Below are 19,812 nucleotides of genomic sequence, written 5' to 3'. Positions count from 1 at the left end.
TTTTTTTTGCCAATAACAGCACAAAGAAGGTAAGTGGGAGCAAAGTTGTATTGGGGTAAAGAAATGGTAAAATAATAAGTATAATGATGATTGTTGGTCTTACAACATTAATAAATGTTGTATGTATAGCAATAATACCACAACAAGAGAGAAAAGAAAAGAAAGTTATGTAAGAGTACCATTGCTATGTCTCACTGTAACTAAACTGTCATTAGTTTAAATCTGAAGCTGATTCTGCTATGTTAGGATGTATATAATAAGCCCTAGAGCAACTAAAATAAAATTTCAAAAAGTATAGTGAAAAAAATCATTAAAGAAATTCAAATCCTTCACTAGCTTAACATAAAGAAAAGCAACAAAAGAGGAACAGAGGAACAACAACAACAACAACAAAAACATGAAACACAGGAAATAAAAGAGAAAGGCTGGTTCTGGGGCATAGTGTTTAAGGGAGCCAGATCCCACATGACTAACCACTCAGTTCAAATTCTGGCCCAGGGAGCTTGAGAAACATGCTGGGCACAAGTGTGTGCATGTCTAACACCCCAACAAGATGCTGAAATGGTGAAGCTATCACGGTGGGACTATATCCATTGGGAGGGTTTTCTCCTTCCTCTCCCCCTCTGTCTGTCTCTTTCTGGCAAGTGCATGTGCCCTCTGGCAATATTTTTTTTAAAAAGAAGAACAAGAAGAATTAATAACAACTTTTCATAAACTCTTGCAAAAAGTAGAAGTGGACTAAACACTTTTCAACTCATCTTATAAAGCCAGTGTTATCCTATGCTAAAACCAGACAAAGACATCATAAGAGAACTGCAGATTAGCATCTCTGATGCACTGGATATGAAAATCCTCAACAAACTACTAGCAGATCAAATCCAGCAATATAAAAAATATATATGAGGAAATTTCATAAAGTTCATGAAAAAAACTGAATTAAAGTACAAGTTTATTTTGATTTAAAAAGTGAAATGTATGCATTATTTTCGTAATGCACATTTTAAAAAAATTTGCCAGAAAGGCATGTGTGTTCAGTGGACAAAGAGAGATTGAGAAAGTACTACCCATAAGGGATTGTCATGCCATAATCCCTTTTTCTCCATTTTCCCCTTATTTTGGCATTTTGGGTATGCATGCACGCACACCAGGTATATTTTTTAAGCTACAGGGTGTAGGACTTAAACTGTGATAGGCACATGAGACCCAGCTGCCTTAACCACCACACCACTGGCTGGTCCCATAATGCACATTTTCCATGAACTTTATTTTTTAAAGTTTATTTACTTATTCCATCAGTGAGAGAGACAGAGAGAAAGAAAGATACAGTACCTCTGACAGGGTCTTGACAGCATTATCCTCCGCTCCAGCCCTGATCATGAGCATACCTGTGCCAAGGTACTCAGGGAGGTCTCTGGGAAGCAGTAACCTTCCCATGTGGGCCTGCCTCACAGAGTTATGCATTGTCCACAGCTGGACAATGAACTTCTGAAGACTGTTCTTATATACTCTGTAACCAACTGGGATTTATCCCAGGAATGCAATGGAATATCTGAAAATCAATGAATATAATCCATCACAGTAGTCCCTCAATATCTGTGAGGAACTGGTTCTAGTACCGTTACCCCCACCCTCCTCACCCCATACAGATACCAAAATTTATAGATGCTCAAGTTCCTTATATAAGAGTACTACAAAAGCCATGGGGGAAATGAAATTAAAGTACAACTTTCAGTGGAAAAAAAAAAGTTGAAATCAATGCAGTTTTTCCAGAGTACGTATTTTCTTGTGAATTTTTGAAGACCCCTTGTATAAAATGGTGTAGTATTAGCATATAACCTATATACAACCTCCTGTATACTTTAAATCACCTGTAGATTATTGTAATATGATAATACGATCCTATACATCATTTAGTTGGCATGGATTCAGTGTACTACTATTAGGTGCATGGCAAATCCAAATTTTGCTTTCTGGAACTTTCTGGACTTTTTTTTTTTTTTTTGATCAAATATTCTGATCCACACTTGGTTGAATTTGTAAATGCAGAACCCATGAATGTGGAGGGCCAGTTGTGTATCAAAAGACTAAAAAGCTACTGAATGTCTGTATTCTATGGCAGGAATTTGAAAGATTCAAAGGCACAGATGTAGAGAGGGCAACTGGAGATACCAGAGACTGAATAGGGAATAAAGTGTGGGGGACAAGAGGGACTCAGGGAAAAATGTTTAACACACACACAAATGCATGTAAACAAAGAATAGGTTATGCAATGGTATACTATAACATATTTTTTTTAATAAAAAGGTATTGTCAATTGTGTGTGTGTATCTCAGAAACAAAAACAGCAACAACTAGTAAAATGAAAATTGAACATGCAAAACATAATGTAATGTTATTTGTTGAAGATGTTAAATACAGTAATATCCTTAGTTTATCACACAACACGTGTGTGTGGTGGGGTTTTTGGACAGCCTCAACAATTAAATGCAAATAAGAAATTATTAAATAAAAAGAATAAAAAGCAAAAATTAAATAACCATCTCAAAAGGCCCAGAAAAATTATTAAATAAAATCCAGCAGACTTTTTTTTTATGAGAGTTTCTTTTTAAGAGAGATTTTTGCTATAGGGCACATGCACTTGCCAGAGAGACAGAGAGACAGAGAGATAGAAAGTGAGAAATCACCCCACAGGGGAAATGGCCAGGCTGCAAGCCCTTTTCCCTCATTCTCCTCTTGGGATTTTGGGCACGCCTGCACAAATACCTGGCGTGAGTTTTAAGCCACCTGGTCCAGGAGTCGAACAGCAGTCGTGGGAGTCCAGTGATGTAACCATTACACTATCTGCTGGCCCCTTTTTGAGAGATTTTTGCCATAGGGCATATGTGCTCACTAGAGAGACAGAGACAGAAAGCAAATAATCACTCCCTGGGGGGATGACCATGCCACAGTCCCTTCTCCTTCATTCTCCTTTTGGGATTTTGGGCATGCACACACACACACGCCCAGTGTGAGTTTTAAGCTGCCAGGTCCAGGACTCGATTTGCGGTCCACTACATGGGAGCCAACAACATAACCATTACACCATCTGCTGGTTCCTCTAACAGACTTCTATGAGAAAAAGAACACTAAGCAAACCAGAAAGAGAAAGAAATTTTTTAAAAGAGAATTTTTTGTTGTTGTTACAGGGCACATACACTCACCAGAAAGACAGAAAGTGAGAAGTCACCCCTCAGAGAGGATGGGGATAACCATGCCATAATCCCTTCCCCTCCATTCTCCTCTTAGGACTTTGGGCACACATACACGTGCTTCCAATGTGAAGTTGTGTGTGTGTGTGTGTGTGTGTGTGTGTGTGTTTAATTCTTAGTATTTTTAAACATTCGATTGCTATACATCATTTGGCTTGTAAAAAGAATTTACCCAACATGAAATACATCTCAGATCAGTCCAGCTGAGAACACTATACATGTTATCGTCAATAGATAATAAACCATTTCTGTGTCCCACATCTTGCCTCTATTTTTCGCTCTCTGATTTCCTTCCCTCTACTCTCCCCTTCTCCCACCCTCCTTCCACACTTCTAGCATCAATAACTATTTTCACTGCTTATTTGCTCTCCAATCCTTCAGTCTCTACCATATAGTGCAGGCAGTATACATTAAATAGAGATATATAATATCTTTCTTTCATAGCCTGCCTTGCTTCATTCAGCGATAAGTCTTCCACATTCAACCACTTTCTATCAAATGACAGGGTCTTCTTGTTTTTAAGGCTGAATAGTATTCCGAAATCTAAAGCCATTTTTATGTCTAACATGCTTATGGTGAAAATTAAAAATGAAACCAGTTTGTGATGTGGTGGTTAAGGTGGCTGGATCTCACACATGGCCAACTGAGTGGTTTGAGTCCTGGACCTGAAAGCTTGAAAAACATACTAGGCATGTGTTTGTGCGTGTGTCCAAAATCCAAAAAGGAGACAAAACTGGAGGAGAGGGGATTGTGGAGTGACTATTCCCCACGATGAGGTGCTTTCTCACTTTTTCTCTTTTTTTTTTTCTTTTTTTGGAGGGTTTTTTGCGATAGGGCACGTGAGCTCACCAGAAAGACAGAGAGACAGAGAGACAGAAAGAGAGACAGAAAGCGAGAAATCCCCCCCTAGGGGGATGGCCACACCACAAACCCTGCTCCTCTATTCTCCTCTCGGGATCTTGCGCACGCACGCACACGCGCCCATTTGAGTTTAAGCCACTGGGTCCGGGACTCAAACCGTGATCAACTACATGGGAGTCCAATAACATAACCATTATGCCAATTGCTGGTCCCCCTCTTTCTTTTTTTTTAAGAGGAATTCTTTTTGCTTTAGGAAACATGCACTCGCAGGGGGTGGGGGTGGAGGGGAGACAGTGAGAGGAGAAATAAGAAATCAGCCCTCAGGGGGGAAGGCCACACTGTAATCCCTTCTCCTCTATTTTCCTCCTGGGATCTTCGACATGCATGCACACGCGCCCAGCATGAGTTTCAAGTCAAGTCTGGGACTCAAATCACAGTTAGCCAGGTGGGAGTCCAACAACTTAACCACTATGCCATCTGCTGCCCCCCCCACCCCTTTCTTTCTATGTCTCTCTCTTCAGTGAGTGCACATGCCCTCCAGCAAAATTCAAAATTAAAAAAGGAGAGGCCAGCAGGTGGTGTAGTGGTTTAGGCACTGGACTCCCACATGGCTGAACGCAGTTGAAGTCCTGGACCTGGCAGCTTGCTTTCTCAATTTGCCTCTCTCCCTTTCTCTGGTGAGCACACATGCCCTACAGTAAATTTAAACATAATAATAAATAAAATTAATAATAATTCTAAAAAATAACATTTTTAAATGGAGGAAACTGTCATTTGGTTATATTACTTATATTAACAGCATAAAACTAGGACCACTTCTCAGTGGATTAAACATAACAGAGTTTAAGAACTACAGGGAACCTTGAGAAGTTACTTAGTACAGTTACCTATCTATCTTTAAGTATCAAACTATCTCAAGCGAGTATCATTTCAATCTTAAAATATTCCTGAAAAGATTTTATAGCATTCCTTCCCGCTGAACAGTCTGACATGTTTTTGGTCTGACTCAGCACCTTTTTAATACAATGTTGGCATACAGTAACCTTATCCAGACAACAGGGTGTGGTTTACGTAGGGCACAATGGAGCGCTAGCAAGTATCCACCCCCAAGTCTCTGTTAATGAAAATAAGAAAGTAAAGGGCTCTGAGCTCCAACTGCTTGGCTCCACAGGTTCCAACTCCACCAGACTCTGGCTTTCCTCAGTGATCTAATTCCAAATCCTCTCTCTTTCCACATAACCAAGAGTAGACTATCATTTTGTTTTCATTCTGACTTGGGTTTGTCTGTAAACATTTTTTTTCCTAGTTCCCCTCGACCCAATTACCCCAGTAATCAATAACTGATTTATACTTCTAGTGAGTATGAATACACTTAGAACATTTTTGAATCCTAAATATGTTACTTTAAAATGAAAGGAAGTAAACCACAAGTATTTTTAATTTATGGGCATCTGAAATAAAAGAAATATATTGGAGAATCTTTTTGTGTCTCCTAATCATGGACTCATGGACAATTTTATCTGACAAAATAGGCAAGTGGTCTTCAAAAGTTCATGGAAAATGAGCACTATGAAAAAATTATGCCTGAGGCCAGCAGGTGGCATGAGGTTAAGGCACTGGATCCTACATGGCCAACTGCGTAGTTTGGCTCCCGAACCTGGCAACTTGAAAATTATGCCATGCATGTGTGTGTGCATGCCCAAAATCCCAAGAGGAGATGGAAAAAGAAGGGAATGCAGTGGGGCCATCCCCTTTGGGGGGTGATTTCTCACTTTCCCTCTGTCCCTGTCTGTCTCTCTCTGGCGAGTGTAACAAAAACTTAAAAAACATTTTTAAAAAGCCTGGATTTCAAAAGAGTTTTGCACCAAAATAAAGTCATGCTTTAATTCCACTTTTCCAAGAATGTTTTTTCTTTATCCATGCCAGACCACATGCATATGCATGTGAGAAAAAGGAATATGAACACCTTCTACAGGTCTGATCACACAGGATCCCCTTTTCCAGTCCTCCTGCTCATTGGATCTTGGGCAATTGTGCACAACCTTGTGCCCAATGTTTCAAGCTGACCAGTTAAGAGATTTGAACCCCAGTCACCATGTGACATGTACCTTCTTGAGCAGCATATTACCACTGTGCCATGGAGCTGCCCTCTTCCATCTTTTTGAAGTCCTCTCATATTTCCTTCTTAAGAACTGTAGTTCTTCAGACTAAAATCCCCTTAATGTCAGGAGCTAGTTCTGTTTCTGCTTTTATACCTGCCTGTTGGACCCTGTTACTTTGATGTGACCTGTGTAGGAACTTAAAAGTGTCCATCATGCTTAACAATTGCAATTGCAAAAGCAATGGAGGCTCACTAAAGCTGTCTTACATGGTGGTTGTCTTCTTCTTCCTCGTCGCAGTCCAGACCCTGATGGGCAATCTCAGTGGTGCTGTTCTCCTGAAACAGATCGTTCCCCAAATCATACACTCTGGCAGTCTCGGTTGTGACTTTGACTTTCATGCTGTGAAAGCCAGTCGAGACCAATCCCACTTGCAGGTTGATGGGTTCCCCATCAAACAGCAGGAAGGGTGAGTTTACATCTTCTTTAAAACCAGGGGGTTGGTAATCATGTGGAGTCACTGTAAAAAAGGGCAAAAAGCCATGAAAACTTAGTTTCAATAAAACAACTCAGATTAATTTTTTATGTGTAGCATTAGATATCTCATTCAGATGTTTACAAAAAATCCTTCTATTTATATCAAATATTAGTTCAGCACTTAAGAAGGAATTTGACTAGGGAACCAGCAGTTAGCGTAATGGCTATGTCGCTGGACTCCCACGTAGTCGACCGCGGTTCGAGTCCCGGACCCGGTGGCTTAAACTCACACCGGGCGTGTGTGCGTGCGTGCCCAAGATCCCGAGAGGAAAATGGAGGAGAAGGGATTACGGCGTGACCATCCCCCCTGGGGGGTGATTTCTCGCTTTCTGTCTCTATGTCTCTCTCTGTCTGTCTGGCGAGCGCATGTGCCCTATAGCGAAAACCTCTCCAAAAAAAAAAAAAAAAAAAAAGAAGGAATTTGACTAAAGGTGTCCACCTACCTGCATTATAATAGTGTAGTTTCATAGTAAGTATGACATCATTAGGAAGTGGTCCAAGGTTCTGCATCAGCACATACAATTTACGGATCAGTAGGACACTGGCTTTCTTAATATCTTCACTGTTTATCCCACTTTCAAAGCTTGTATTACTGCTGTAACCACATGAAAAAGTAGCATACTTCTCAATCATCATCAATATTGACAATCTCTTCCAAAAAGAACAAAACTTTTGACAATAATATCAAAAATGTAAATTAAACATCAGACATTTTTTCCTAGGTTTTTGCCATAGGGCCTTTGTGCTTGCCGGAGAGAGACAGAGAAAGGGAAAATGAGAAATCATTCCCTGGGGGAGGGTGGGGGGGCATGCTGCAATCCCCTCTCCTCCATTCTCCTCTCAGGACTTTGAGCACACATGCACATGTGCCCAGCAGAATTTTCAAGACATTAGGTCCAGGACTTGAATGGCCATCTGCCATGTGGGAGTCCAGAGCCCTAACCATCATGCCACTTGCTGACCCATGTCAAACATTTTTTTAGACTATTTTTAGAATATAAATTAGGGGAGTGATTGTTACTTTTTGCAGTGTTTATACAAAAAGATTTCTTAAGTAGTAAGTTCCCTTAAGGCATTTGAAGTACAACCTTATTATTTTATAAATCTCATTTATAAATAGCCACATGCCATAACAGAGAACAATGGATCTGAAATTAGGTGACCTAGCATCTAATATCAGCTCCGCTGCTAACTAGCTGAATGACCTCGGTCAAGTCACTTAGACACTCTTTAGGTCACTTCGCTCATTTGTGAGATAACCTTGCAGGTTTTACTACAGCTCTCCAAGTATAAAATCAATCACCAGCCCTGGGATTGTCTACCTTTTTTTTTTCTTAATGGTATTCTGTCCCCACTCTTGCATAGATTAGCACAGTGGCTATTTAATTATCCTTCCTGCTTTCCTTCTTGCACACTCTGAAGAACACTAGAGCTGAAATAATATTCCTAATAGGAAAATCTATTCATGTCACCTTCGGGCTTAAAATTCTTCTGTTACATTCGTCACTGTTCAATGGAATTCAAGGACAGTGTGTAGACACTGGTTTTCACAACCAGTCAGGCTCTCACCTCTGTCTTCATTTGCAGCTACTGCCCAGTTTCCTCTCACCACGTGCATTGGCATAGGCTGTTCACTTTGCTTGTATTGTGCTTTTCTCCTCTCCTTCCTGACTCTCCCAAATTCATCCCTTAATGCCCAGCTCATATGCCACCTCTTCTCTGATAATCCCCACAATTTACCCCACAGGAGTATTTGTCCCCTCATAGTGTGGCTGTGATGTGAATGGCTATAACTTTCATCTCCACAGCATTGAGTTTGGTGCCCAGCTATTCAGTAAACATTTGCTGAATTAATGAATGAATAAATTGGACTAAATAAACTTCCAACTCCAAACCTGTTTATTTCTCTCTGAAGTTTTCTTCCCTAATTAGTCTCACATGTGGGAGAAAGCACTATGACTGAAATATATTTGGACAGTGCCTTGCACATTCTACACACCCAATACTGGGAAATAATCCTAAGTAATTGAACTTTTGGGTTTTTCCCAAACTGGTATTTGGAGGTCGTGTGATTAACAACAGGAAACATTTATTAAATTAACACATGAGCTCCTTTTTCGATTCTTAACAACTTACAGTTTTGTCTACCAAGATTTAACCAGTTTGAATGCTGGTAACCAGAGTGAAAGTCTGTGGCTCATAGCTTATGGGATCCTCCAGGATACACCAGTAACATATTCAGGACTCCCAATTAAGCAAATGCCTCTCCTTGGTTTCTAGAAAATTATCAGTTAGTAATGTGCACTGCCTTCTTCCTCAGTATCTGAAAGATTAGGCCACTTCTGCTTTATTGCTTACCTCTCAACGTATGTGCCCTTAAGACAAAAGAGACTAAGCTGGTTATCAGTGGTACTCAGACTGAATTTTGAAAAGGCTAAAGAAACTCTTGATATGAGAAACTATTCATGGAAGTACTGCATAACCTGTAAAGTGCTATACAAATGTTATGTAAGGATAGTTAATATTTTAAATCTCATTTTGGGAGCCGACTTCCTCCTTGCATGTTAGTGAGATATGTAAGTTTTACAGATGAGAGGATAACTGAGGAAGTGAACCTTAGAAATTCTCAAGCTCGTGAGCGGTGAGCCAGAGATAATAGAGAAAATGAAAAGAGGCCGTGACTCTTCAAAGTCATTCCTCTCAGGGCACCTAGCTCAGCTCCTCTACTTGGAGCTCCCTGTCACGCGGGGCTTTTCACCATCGTCTTCGCCTTCCCCTTCTCTTCTATCTCATCAGCAAACTTAGCTCTCTATGCCTCCTGGCTGACCTGAATCCAAAAGCTACTGGGAGAGGGATGCTCCTCATTAAAACATCTCTATTAACACTAGGTTCCTTTTGAAGCAAATGTCCTTGTCTTAGCTATTGAACCCATTAGTATATTTAAAACTTATAGTTTTAGACTTGAGAGGTTAATGTTCATTAAGCAATTAGACTCTACCTTATCCATATAGAAACACACAGAGAAAATTATATTTGCATCACTACTGGAATAAGCAGATGAGAAGATTTGTGTAGTAGGCAAATAGTACAGAGGTTTTTATCTGCCTCAGGCCCAGTCTGGCTGTAGTGAGGGTGGAGAGGACCACTATCTTGGCATAGCAACTGAGAAACGTTGGTTTAATGGCTAGACAGAACCTTATGGAGTTCTATTAACACCATGTAAACAGCTTTGTTCATATAATTTTTATCTCTGTGTCTCCCACCACTGCCTCTACTCTCACCAGCTTAATTCATTAATTTCAGAAATATAAATAATTATTATAGTCCTTTTTTTGTTTTTTAGGTTTGTGCTATATGAGCTCACCAAAGAGAGACAGAGAGAGAGAGGAAAGGTGAGCAATCACCGCCCCCGCCCCCCCAGATTAGCCGTACCACAATCCCTTCTCCATTCTCCTCTCAGGACTTTTGTGGGCATTTGTGCACACGACATGTTTTTCAAGCTGCCAGGTCCAGGACTTGAACCACAGAATGAGCCATATGAGATCCAGCATCTTAATCTTTATCATACTACCTGCTGGCTCTATAGTCCTTTTTGTAAATAATTACTTTTTAGGTAAGATTTGTTGGGAAATTATTTTAAAAGTGTAAGACATTTCTTGGGTCTCAAGCAGCTTATGTTTTCCTCAGTCCTTTATATTTTTTCATGTTCATTAAACAATTAAATTCTACCTGTTGAAATCCATAGTGGCTCCGTCTTTTGTGTATTTGAATTTGAACTGGTATATCTCAGTCACTTTCTAGACAAAAAAAAACAAAAGGAATAAAGAAAAAAATTAATTTTAAAAAGAAACTCAGGGTCAGCTCTGGTGATGATTAAGGTGGCCAGATCCCACTTAGCCAACCTCATAGTTCAAGTCCCAGACCAAGCGGCTTGAGAAACACACTGGGCACACGTGTGTGTATGCCTGAAGTCCTGACAGGATGAAGAAAAGGAGAAGGGATTGAGGCATGATCATTCTCCATGAAGGGTGCTTCCTCTATTTTTGTCTTTTTGTCACTGGTGAGTGCACATGCACTCTGGCAAAATTTTTTTAAAAAGAAAAGAGGGCCCAGCAGGTGGCATACTGTTTAAGGTGCTGGACTCCCACAAGGCTGATCACGGTTCAAGTCCTGGACCTGGCGGCTTGCTTTCTCACTTTTCCTCTCTCTCTTTCTGTCTCTCTCTGATGAGCATAAAAAGAAATAGTAACTAAAATTAAATAAATAATTCTATTTTTTAAAAGAAATCCAAAATACTACTTGATAATAAATGAGGGACATTTTCATTGTATATCTACTGCACTTCTTACATACCTGTTTGTCCCACAGCATGACATTATTCAGAAGTAATATTTATAGATATAAAATCATTTCGTTTTTCTCCTCTATACTAAAAAGTGAGTTAGATGGCAAATACTATCATTATTTCTTTTAAAATTTTGATGGAAGGCACATGTACTCATCAGAGAGAGAGACAGAGAGAGAGGAAAAGTGAGAAAGTGCTCCTTATGGGGCGTGGCCAGGATGTAATCCCTTCTCCTCCATTTCTCTTTTCAGGATTTTGGGCAGACTGACACATGCACCCAGCATATTTTTCAAGCTACTGGGTCTGGTGGTGGCTATGTGGGATCCAGCCAACTCAACCACCATGTCACCAGCTAGCCCTGTCATTGCCATTTTAAAGCTTGAAAAACTAAGGCAGAGTCAAGTATCTGACCCAGCTAGGTAAATGGAAGTGGAGTCAGTTGAGAAATCATTCATTCATGTAATAAATATTTACTGAATGTCTACTTTGTGCCAGGCACTGGAGTCACAGTGGTGAACAAGACATTTTCTGGAACGTGTAGTCTCAGCGAGGAGATACCAGTATATAAGTAAACAAGTAAAATGAGGTATTTTCAGTACTGTGAACAAAATAAAGCTGAGCTGGCCCCATGGCCTGATGGCTAAGGCAGCCAGATTTCACATGGCTGACCATGAGGTCAAGTCTGGGACCCAGTGACTTGAGAAGCACACTAAGTACACATACATGCATGTCCCAAAGGGAGGGAGAGAGGGCGGAGAAGAGATTGCAGTTTGACAAGCCCAATAGGGGTGCTTTCTCCTCTCCCCCTCTCTCTCAGGTGAGCATAAGTGCCCTCTTGCGAAAAAGAAAAAAGGAAGAAAAGGAAAACAAAAAAGAAGGACACATTTCCTCATAAGAGATATACTTCATTTAAAATAAATGATTGTCTAGTAGTTGAAGCAATGTTTGGTCTGAATACATTGTACAGTTTATCCGTTGGAAGAAGGATGTTAAAGGATTAAGTTTAAGTAACAATACAAAAAAATACCCCTCATTCAATATTTGATCCCTGCCTGACATTGTGAGAAAGATGTTACAATAGACTGATCACAAAGAGTATCAGTGCTCCGTTACTTTCCTCTACCCTAAGATGTGGTCTCCCAGTTCTGCTCATCTTAAACCTTAACATACAAGTTAATCACTGGTGATCAGGCCCTGGGAAAATTGGCTCATACTGCCCAGACTTTAAGGAGACCTATCTGTTACGGACTTCATCTTAAAAGAAATCTTTTTCTAGCGAGACAGCCTACTTGAGAAATCAAAAAAGCGCCAGAAGGCTGTTTTGTGAACACAGAGAGATAGGTGAGATTAGAGGTGCCTGCAGGTACCTATGTAAAAGGTTCACTCCAGACATGCTAAATACCATGTCCTCTCTTAGCCATGCTGTGTGAAATTGTCCTGTGAAACAATGCCTATTCTTTCTGCCTATTCATGTTTCTCAGTGAACTCTGGCTTTTTGATGCTCTGAGTTATCTTTTCTATTTTAATGAATTATTTACTTATTATTATTATTTACATTTGCTATTAGGAATGCACTCACCAGAAAGAGAGAGTGAGCCAGCAGGTCTGAGACTCCAACCACAGCTGGCCACATGGGAATACAGTACCTTAACCATCACGCCTCCGACTGGCCCTGCTTTGAGCTTTTCTTTAATTGTATCGAGAGCAGATCCTTTAGTAGTTGATAAATTACACTTTTATAATTTTATCCCTGAAACAACTAATACGAAATTTATGTAAATTGAGCCAGCAGATGGGGTGGAGGTTAAGGCAGCTGGATCCCATATTGTCGACTGTGTAGTTTGAGTCCCAGACCCAGCAGCTTGAAAAAACACACAAGTGTGTATGTACCCAAAATCCTGAGAGGAAAATCGAGAAGGAACTGTGGCATGTACATTCCTGCAGGGGATTCTTTCTCACTTTCCCTTTCTCCGTCTCAGTCTGTCTCCAGGGAATACATGCACCCTATAGCAAAAATGTTTTTTAAAATATTATGTAAAGGGTAAGCAGGTGATGTAGTGGTTGAGGCACTGGACTACCACATGGCTGACTACAGTTCGAGCCCCAGACCTCACGGCTTGACAATCACACTAGGTGCATGTGCGTGCACACCCAAAATCCTGAGAGGAAAGTGGAGAAGAGACTGTGGCATGACTAGCCCCCGTAGAAAAACACGTCATGACTTTCCCTCCTCTGTCTCTCTCCAGCAAGCACACATGCCCTATGGCAAAAACCTTTAAAAAAAAAAGTTATGTAAATAGTTTTTTTACAAGGCTGGTCCTATGCACAGCAGTTAGGTGCCATGTATAAGATGCCAGATCCCACATGTCCATCTAGGATCAAAATCCAGCCCCAGTGACTTGAAAAACACACCAAGGATGATAATGTGTGTGCGCAAAATCCTAATGGAATGGAGAAAGGAAGGATAAAGGACGGCAGCATGACCACATCCCATGGGGAGGGAGTGGGGGTGGGGGACTTCTCTCTCTATCTCCCCCTGCCCCTCCACCCGCGAGTGCACCCTTTGTCAATAAAAGACAAAACAACACCACAAAAAAACGTGCCTTTTTAAAAAAGAAATAAAAATATTTTTTACAATTCTTTTATGGAAGGCACTAATTCTTAACAACTTAAAATTGATTCTTATTTGTGGAGAAGATATTGGGCTGTTGGGAAAGTCATGACGTGTTTTTCTATGCAAAAGTGCGTCATGACTTTTCAGACAACTCAATATTTACAGCAGGCACTAGTCTCTACACTTTATCAGATGATTTCCCGTTCTTCAGATGAATGTGCTACCTACTAAAGACGAGCCTTTAAACTACCCATCACTGGTTTCTAGTCATCATGCTGAGTATGCTCGCATAGACCAAAGTAACAGCGACACACACAGACTGTCTTGCTCCACATTTCAATCCACTGGTGAGACTTTCCAAGTTCATTTCTAGAGCAAATCACAAGTTCATCTGACATTTATTCTCTGTCCTCTAAAGAAGTTTTGAGGGACCAGTAGATGGCACAACGGTTACATGGCTGGACTCCCATGAGGTTGACAGTAGTTCAAGTCCCGGACCTGGTGGCTTAAAACAACACTGGTGCATGTGTGTGTGTGCCCTAACTCCCCAGAGGAGAATGGAGGAGAAGGGATTGTGGTGCGGCCATTCCCCCGGGGGGTGATTTCTCACTTTTTGTCTCTGTCTTTCCAGTGAACACACACTCCCTATAGCAAAATAAAAAAAGAATTTTTGAAAACATAAATCAGACCATTTGACTCCTTCGATAAACTACCCCCTACACACACACACACACACACACACACACACACACTGGCTTCCCACTACCCTTAAAGTAAAATCCAGAAGTTATCTTGGTCAGCAATGTCCTACTAAACTGTCCCCTGCCTACCTCTCTAACCTATCTCCTGCCACTTCCTCACCCACTCACTTGATGCCAGGTTCACGGCACATTTTTACCCACAAAAACTCAAAATTCCATATTGCCTTATAGCCTTTGCACAGCTAATCTCTGGAAAATGTCTCCAGTTTATCCTTCTCCTTCTTTTTCTTTCCTTTCTTCTTTCTTTCCCTTTCTCCTTCCTTCCTTTCTTTCTTTCTCTTTCTTTTTTTCCTTCTTTCCCTTCCTTCTTTCTCTTTCTTCCTCCCTCCCTTCCTTCCTTCCTTCCTTTCTTCTTTTTGTTACTAGAGGGTGTATGTGCTTGCCATACAGGTGAGGGTGGGCAGAGAGAGAAAGCACCCCTGAAAGGGACATAGTCATGCATAATCCTTTTTCCATTTCTCCATTTAATCAGGATTTGGGGCACACACATATGATGCCTGACATGCTACTGGAGCTGGAATTTGAACATAGATGGGCATGTGGGTCTGGCTTCTTATACATGGCACCTAACTGCTGTGCTACAGGACCAGGTAAATATTAACTTTGTTATTGTTTGTGCAATTTTGTGTAGGCAAAGACATACTTCTCTGGATACGACTCAAGAAACATGGCACACTATCGGATAAATACCAAAGTCCATGTTTATGTGATAATGTTGTTTTGTGAGTACTTACTAGAATGAGATCAGAGAGGTAAATAGTTACATTGGCCACTTGATGTTAAATAGCAATCATAAAACAGTGTAACCCTCTTTTAGGTAGTATGAAACTGCTATGCCTTTGTAATAGTTACACTGTAATTGTTGCTGACTTCTTTGTTGTTTTAATAGGATAGAGGGGTCCTCAACCCCCAGGGCCATGGAACAGTACCAGTCTATGGCCTGTTGGCTCCCTATCCCCGCCATACAAAGAGGAATGGTCAGCGGGCAAGTGAGGCTTCGTCTGTGTTTGCAGCCACTTCCTATTGCTCGCACTGCTGCCTAGGCCTTGCCTCCTGTCAGATCAGTGGTGGTATTGGATTCTCATGGGAGTACAAACCCTACTGCTGTGTGATTGTTTCACTGTATATTGTAATATGATGGTGGTGAAAATGGGGTGCACCGTGAATATGGTGTGCTTGGGTCATACTGGGACCACCTCCCTCTCCTGTCCATGGAGGGTTTGTCTTCCACGAGGCCAGTCCCTGGTGCTAGGAAGGTTGGGGACCACTGATTTAATACTCTCAAATATGCTACCAAATTTTTAGTAATCAAGTATGCCATGAACACACAGAAGTTAAGGGTTACTACTAAAAGGAACCATCTGTTAACCTTAAAATTATTTTTTCTTGAGTCATAATTGATAACTCAGAATTTACCATTAACAATCTTGTGTTTCCTAACTCAATTATAATATTTGCCTACACCAAACTTTAACAGTTTTCTTCCTACTCTAAGATTTTTTTTTTTTTTGTAGTTAAGCCCAATTTGCTCAGCATTTCACTATTCTAAAAACCACTGGTTTCAAACTAGGAATTTTGCATTCGTTAAAAAACATAACACTGAACTAAGTAAATAACTGGGCCAACCAGTGATGTGGTGGTTAAAGTGACTTGATTCCCACATGGCCAGTGGTATGGTTCAAGTCCAAGACCTGGCAGCTTGAAATATATGCCAGACATGTGTGTGTATGTGTTCAAAATCTTAAAGGAGAGATAAGAGAAGGGATTGTAGTGTGACCACTTCCCATGAGGGATGCTTTCTTACTTTCCTTCTCTCTCTCTGTCTCTCTCTCTCTGTCTCTCTCTCTCGTTTTCTGTCTCCCATTGAGTGCTCATGCCCTCTAGCAAATTTAAAAAATAATAACCAACTTACTCACAATTTATCAACAGGTTTCAATTTGGAAAACTTCTTCTCAAATCTAACAAAAAAGAATTTTAAAACTAAACAAGAGGTGGGACCAGCAGTTGGAGTAGTGGCTATGTCGCTGGACTCCCACATAGTCGACCACGGTTCGAGTCTCAGAACCTGGTGGTTCAAACTCATGCCGGACGCGTGTGCGTGTGTGCCCAAGATCCTGAGAGGAGAATGGAGGAAAGGGGATTGCAGTGTGGCCAAGGGGTGATTTCTCACTTTCTGTCTCTCTGTCTCTCTGTCTCTCTCTGTCTTTCTGGCGAGTGTACACGCCTATAGCAAAAACCTCCTAAAAAATAAAAATAAATAAAAATAAACAAAAGACAAGATAAAAAGAGGTAGAATTAGTCTGGGCATTGAATAATTGCTACCCACTATTTTCTTCCCTTTGCTTAAACAGCTATTTGTAATCTTGCAAAGAAAGGATACCAAGAGCTCAAAATGCTTGCTTTAGTCTTGAATACTATCAGTTAGGCTAAATCCATAGGCTTAGAGAAAGAAAATTGAAAAGCGAGGGAAAACAAAACAAACTGAGAGGAAGACAAAGAGATAGAATGAGAAGAAAGAACAGAGGGCTTCTTCCTCCATTTCTGTGCCAAAGCCATTCAAAATGGCCAAGTAACTATTATATGCTGCTAGAAAAGTCATTGAGAGAAGAAACAAGTTAATGTAGACAGAATAGCCAAAGAGGTGTCCATGAAAGATCCAAACATGAGTTGGCCTTGAGGAGAGTAAGATACACTAAGCAGAGGAAAGCGATCTAGAGAGAAGTAAAAAGGTAAAACTCTGAATATTTACAAAAGATGAGAAAGGGAGAATTTTATTGGCAACAAAAGTTTAGTTATACAATACTTCATTTATTTTTCTCAAAAGCCATAAGTAGAAATGATTCGCAATCAGTGAAAAATAAAGAGTAAAATGTGTTTTTTTATATATTTATGCATGGAGTCTTAATGCTAAAATTTCAGGGAACAGTCTCAGTTTTACCCGATGTCCACCCCCAATACAATACTCCTAGAGAGTTTTTGAAAATCTCAATAGGGGTGAACAGATGGCATGATGGTTAAGGTGCTGTTCTCCTAAATGATCAACTCTGCTGTTTGAGTCCTGGACTTAGTGACTTGAAAAATATTCTGGGAGCACAAGTCAGTAGATGGCATGGTGGTTAAAGAGCTGGACTCTAACATAGTTGACTGCAGTTCAAATACTGGACTTGGCAACATACTTTCTCACTTTCCTTTTTCTCTCTCTGTATTTCTTTGGTCAAATTTTAAAATTAATAATAATAAATAAAATTAAATACATAATTCTTTAAAAAGAAAAATATGCGTAGCACATGTGCATCCATGTCCAAAAATCTCAAGAGGAGAACAGAGGAGATGGAATTGTGGTATGGCCATACCCCCAGGGCAGGGGTTGATTTCTCACTTCCCTCTTTCTCTCTGAGTGCGTGTGCCCTCTGGCCAAAAATTCTTTTAAAAAATACACACAAACACACAGACGCACATTAAAGAACTGACTATAAAACAGGTACTCTGCTCATATAGTAGTATAGTAACACAATCTATAGCCTCAACTCAGGTAAACATATTTAAATATAATATACATATACTTCCCACCTATGTGTATGTCTTCTTACCTCAGGTTCCTTAGGATTTTTGTAAAGCTGTTTAATAGAAAATAAACATCATTCAATTTCTGAAATTTACTAGATTTCTCCTCATAGAATACATTTCTTATATAAAGAATTCAATGTGCGCTCTATTGAGTGTTGACATGTATTTTAAGCTAGAGATAGCATAACTTCTTATTTTATGAACATAAGAGAGGTTTCAGAGTTTCCTGTGAACACTGAATATAAGGAGATTGATAATAAAATATTTATATCTATTGCAACTGAGCTATAAATAAATTCTAAATAATTTTTTGTGGTTTGAAATTTAAAAACATAAATCATATATCCAAGACTCTCAATGGTACCTTCTCATTTTCTTTCTGTTCTCAGTTATATACACATTATACCCAGAGGTATACAAACTAAAAAAATATAATAATAAGTTTATAAAACTACAGAAACGACAAAAAACACTGGGCCAGCAGATGGTGGGGTAGTTAAGGCACTGGACTTCTACACGGCCAACCTCAGTTCAAGTCCTGGATCTTGTTTTCTCACTTTCCCTCTCTCTCTGTCTTTCTCTAGTGAGTGCACATGCCCTATAGCAAATTAAATATTCATATTAATAATAATAATTAAACTTAAACAAATATTTTTAAAACTTTGAGACTGTAAAGGAAGTAAAAAAAAAAGAAAGAAAGAAAAAAGAAAGAAAAACTATTGAGAGCCAGTAGATAAAGCAGATAGGATATCCTAATTTTCATATAATATAGAAATATATCATTTGTAACTTTTATTAAAACTTCTGATAGATCCTATGTTTTTAAAATTCCAGAATGGCATAAGACAGTTAAAATCAGAAATAAGGGCTAGAGCACTGTTTTAATGCTTCACTTGCCAAAAGACAATGTAGAGACAGAGGCTTCATCTTTAAAAGTGTACTTACTGTAAGAACTGCCAAGTGTAGCTTCAAGAGAAAGGAAAACTATTGTTATTATATCATTGTAACTATATAATTGTTATTTTAAATAGAAACTAATTAAAATAATATTTTAGAGAAATTCCAAAGATTTGTTTAAAAATATTACTCAGAGGTAAGAAAAAGGAATACTAATTATTATTTCACTCAAATAAGTACCTATTATATACATAGGGCTCTGCTGGAGAGAATACAAAAAAGGAAAATAACTACTCAAAAAGTAACATACAGGGGACCAGCAGTGAGTGTAATGGCTATGTCACTGGACTCCCATGTAGTTGACCGCAGTTCGAGTCCCAGACTCAGTGGCTTAAATTCATGCCAGGCGTGTGTGCGTGCATGCTCAAGATCCCAAGGGAAGAATGGAGGAGAAGGGATAGCGGCGTAGCCATCCCCCCTGGGGGATGATTTCTCACTTTCTGTCTCTCTGTCTCTCTCTGTCTTTCTGGTGACCGCATGCACCCTATAGCAAAAAAAAAAAAAAAAAAAATCTCAAAAAAAAAAAAAAAAGAAAAAAACGGAGCCAGCAGATCACCAAAAAAAAAAAAAAAAGTAACATACGGGACCAGCAGATGGCATAATGGTTACATCACTGGACTCTCACATAGTCCCACACAGTTCTAGTCCCAGACCTGGCGACTTAAAACTCATACCAGGTGCTTGTGCCTGCATGCCCAAAATCCCCAGAGAAGAATGGAGAAGGGATTGCAGCATGCCCATCCCCCCTAGGGGATGATTTCTCGCTTTCTGTCTCTCTGGCAAACACATGAGCCCTATAACAAAAATCTCTCTCTCTCTCAAA

The 19,812-nt window shown here is 39.8% G+C and overlaps 1 protein-coding gene across 1 annotated transcript in view; it reads right to left on the bottom strand.

Moving 5' to 3' along the window:
- Positions 1-19,812, bottom strand: part of HORMAD2 (HORMA domain containing 2) — a 131,796-nt gene that overhangs the window by 39,147 nt on the left and 72,837 nt on the right. The window contains exons 9-13 of the mRNA XM_006147915.3: positions 18,978-18,998; positions 18,056-18,082; positions 10,475-10,542; positions 7,189-7,340; positions 6,478-6,728 (exon numbers count right to left, since the gene is read on the bottom strand). Of these exons, the coding sequence (XP_006147977.1) occupies positions 6,478-6,728; positions 7,189-7,340; positions 10,475-10,542; positions 18,056-18,082; positions 18,978-18,998 (519 nt within the window). The remainder of the gene's footprint in view (positions 1-6,477; positions 6,729-7,188; positions 7,341-10,474; positions 10,543-18,055; positions 18,083-18,977; positions 18,999-19,812) is intronic.

The sequence above is a fragment of the Tupaia chinensis genome, unplaced genomic scaffold, assembly GCF_000334495.1.
Source record: "Tupaia chinensis unplaced genomic scaffold, TupChi_1.0 Scaffold000226_1, whole genome shotgun sequence".
NCBI classification, from domain to species: Eukaryota; Metazoa; Chordata; class Mammalia; order Scandentia; family Tupaiidae; genus Tupaia; species Tupaia belangeri.
Note: the sequence above shows the minus strand (reverse complement) of the source record. Positions and strands in the feature narration are given on the sequence as shown.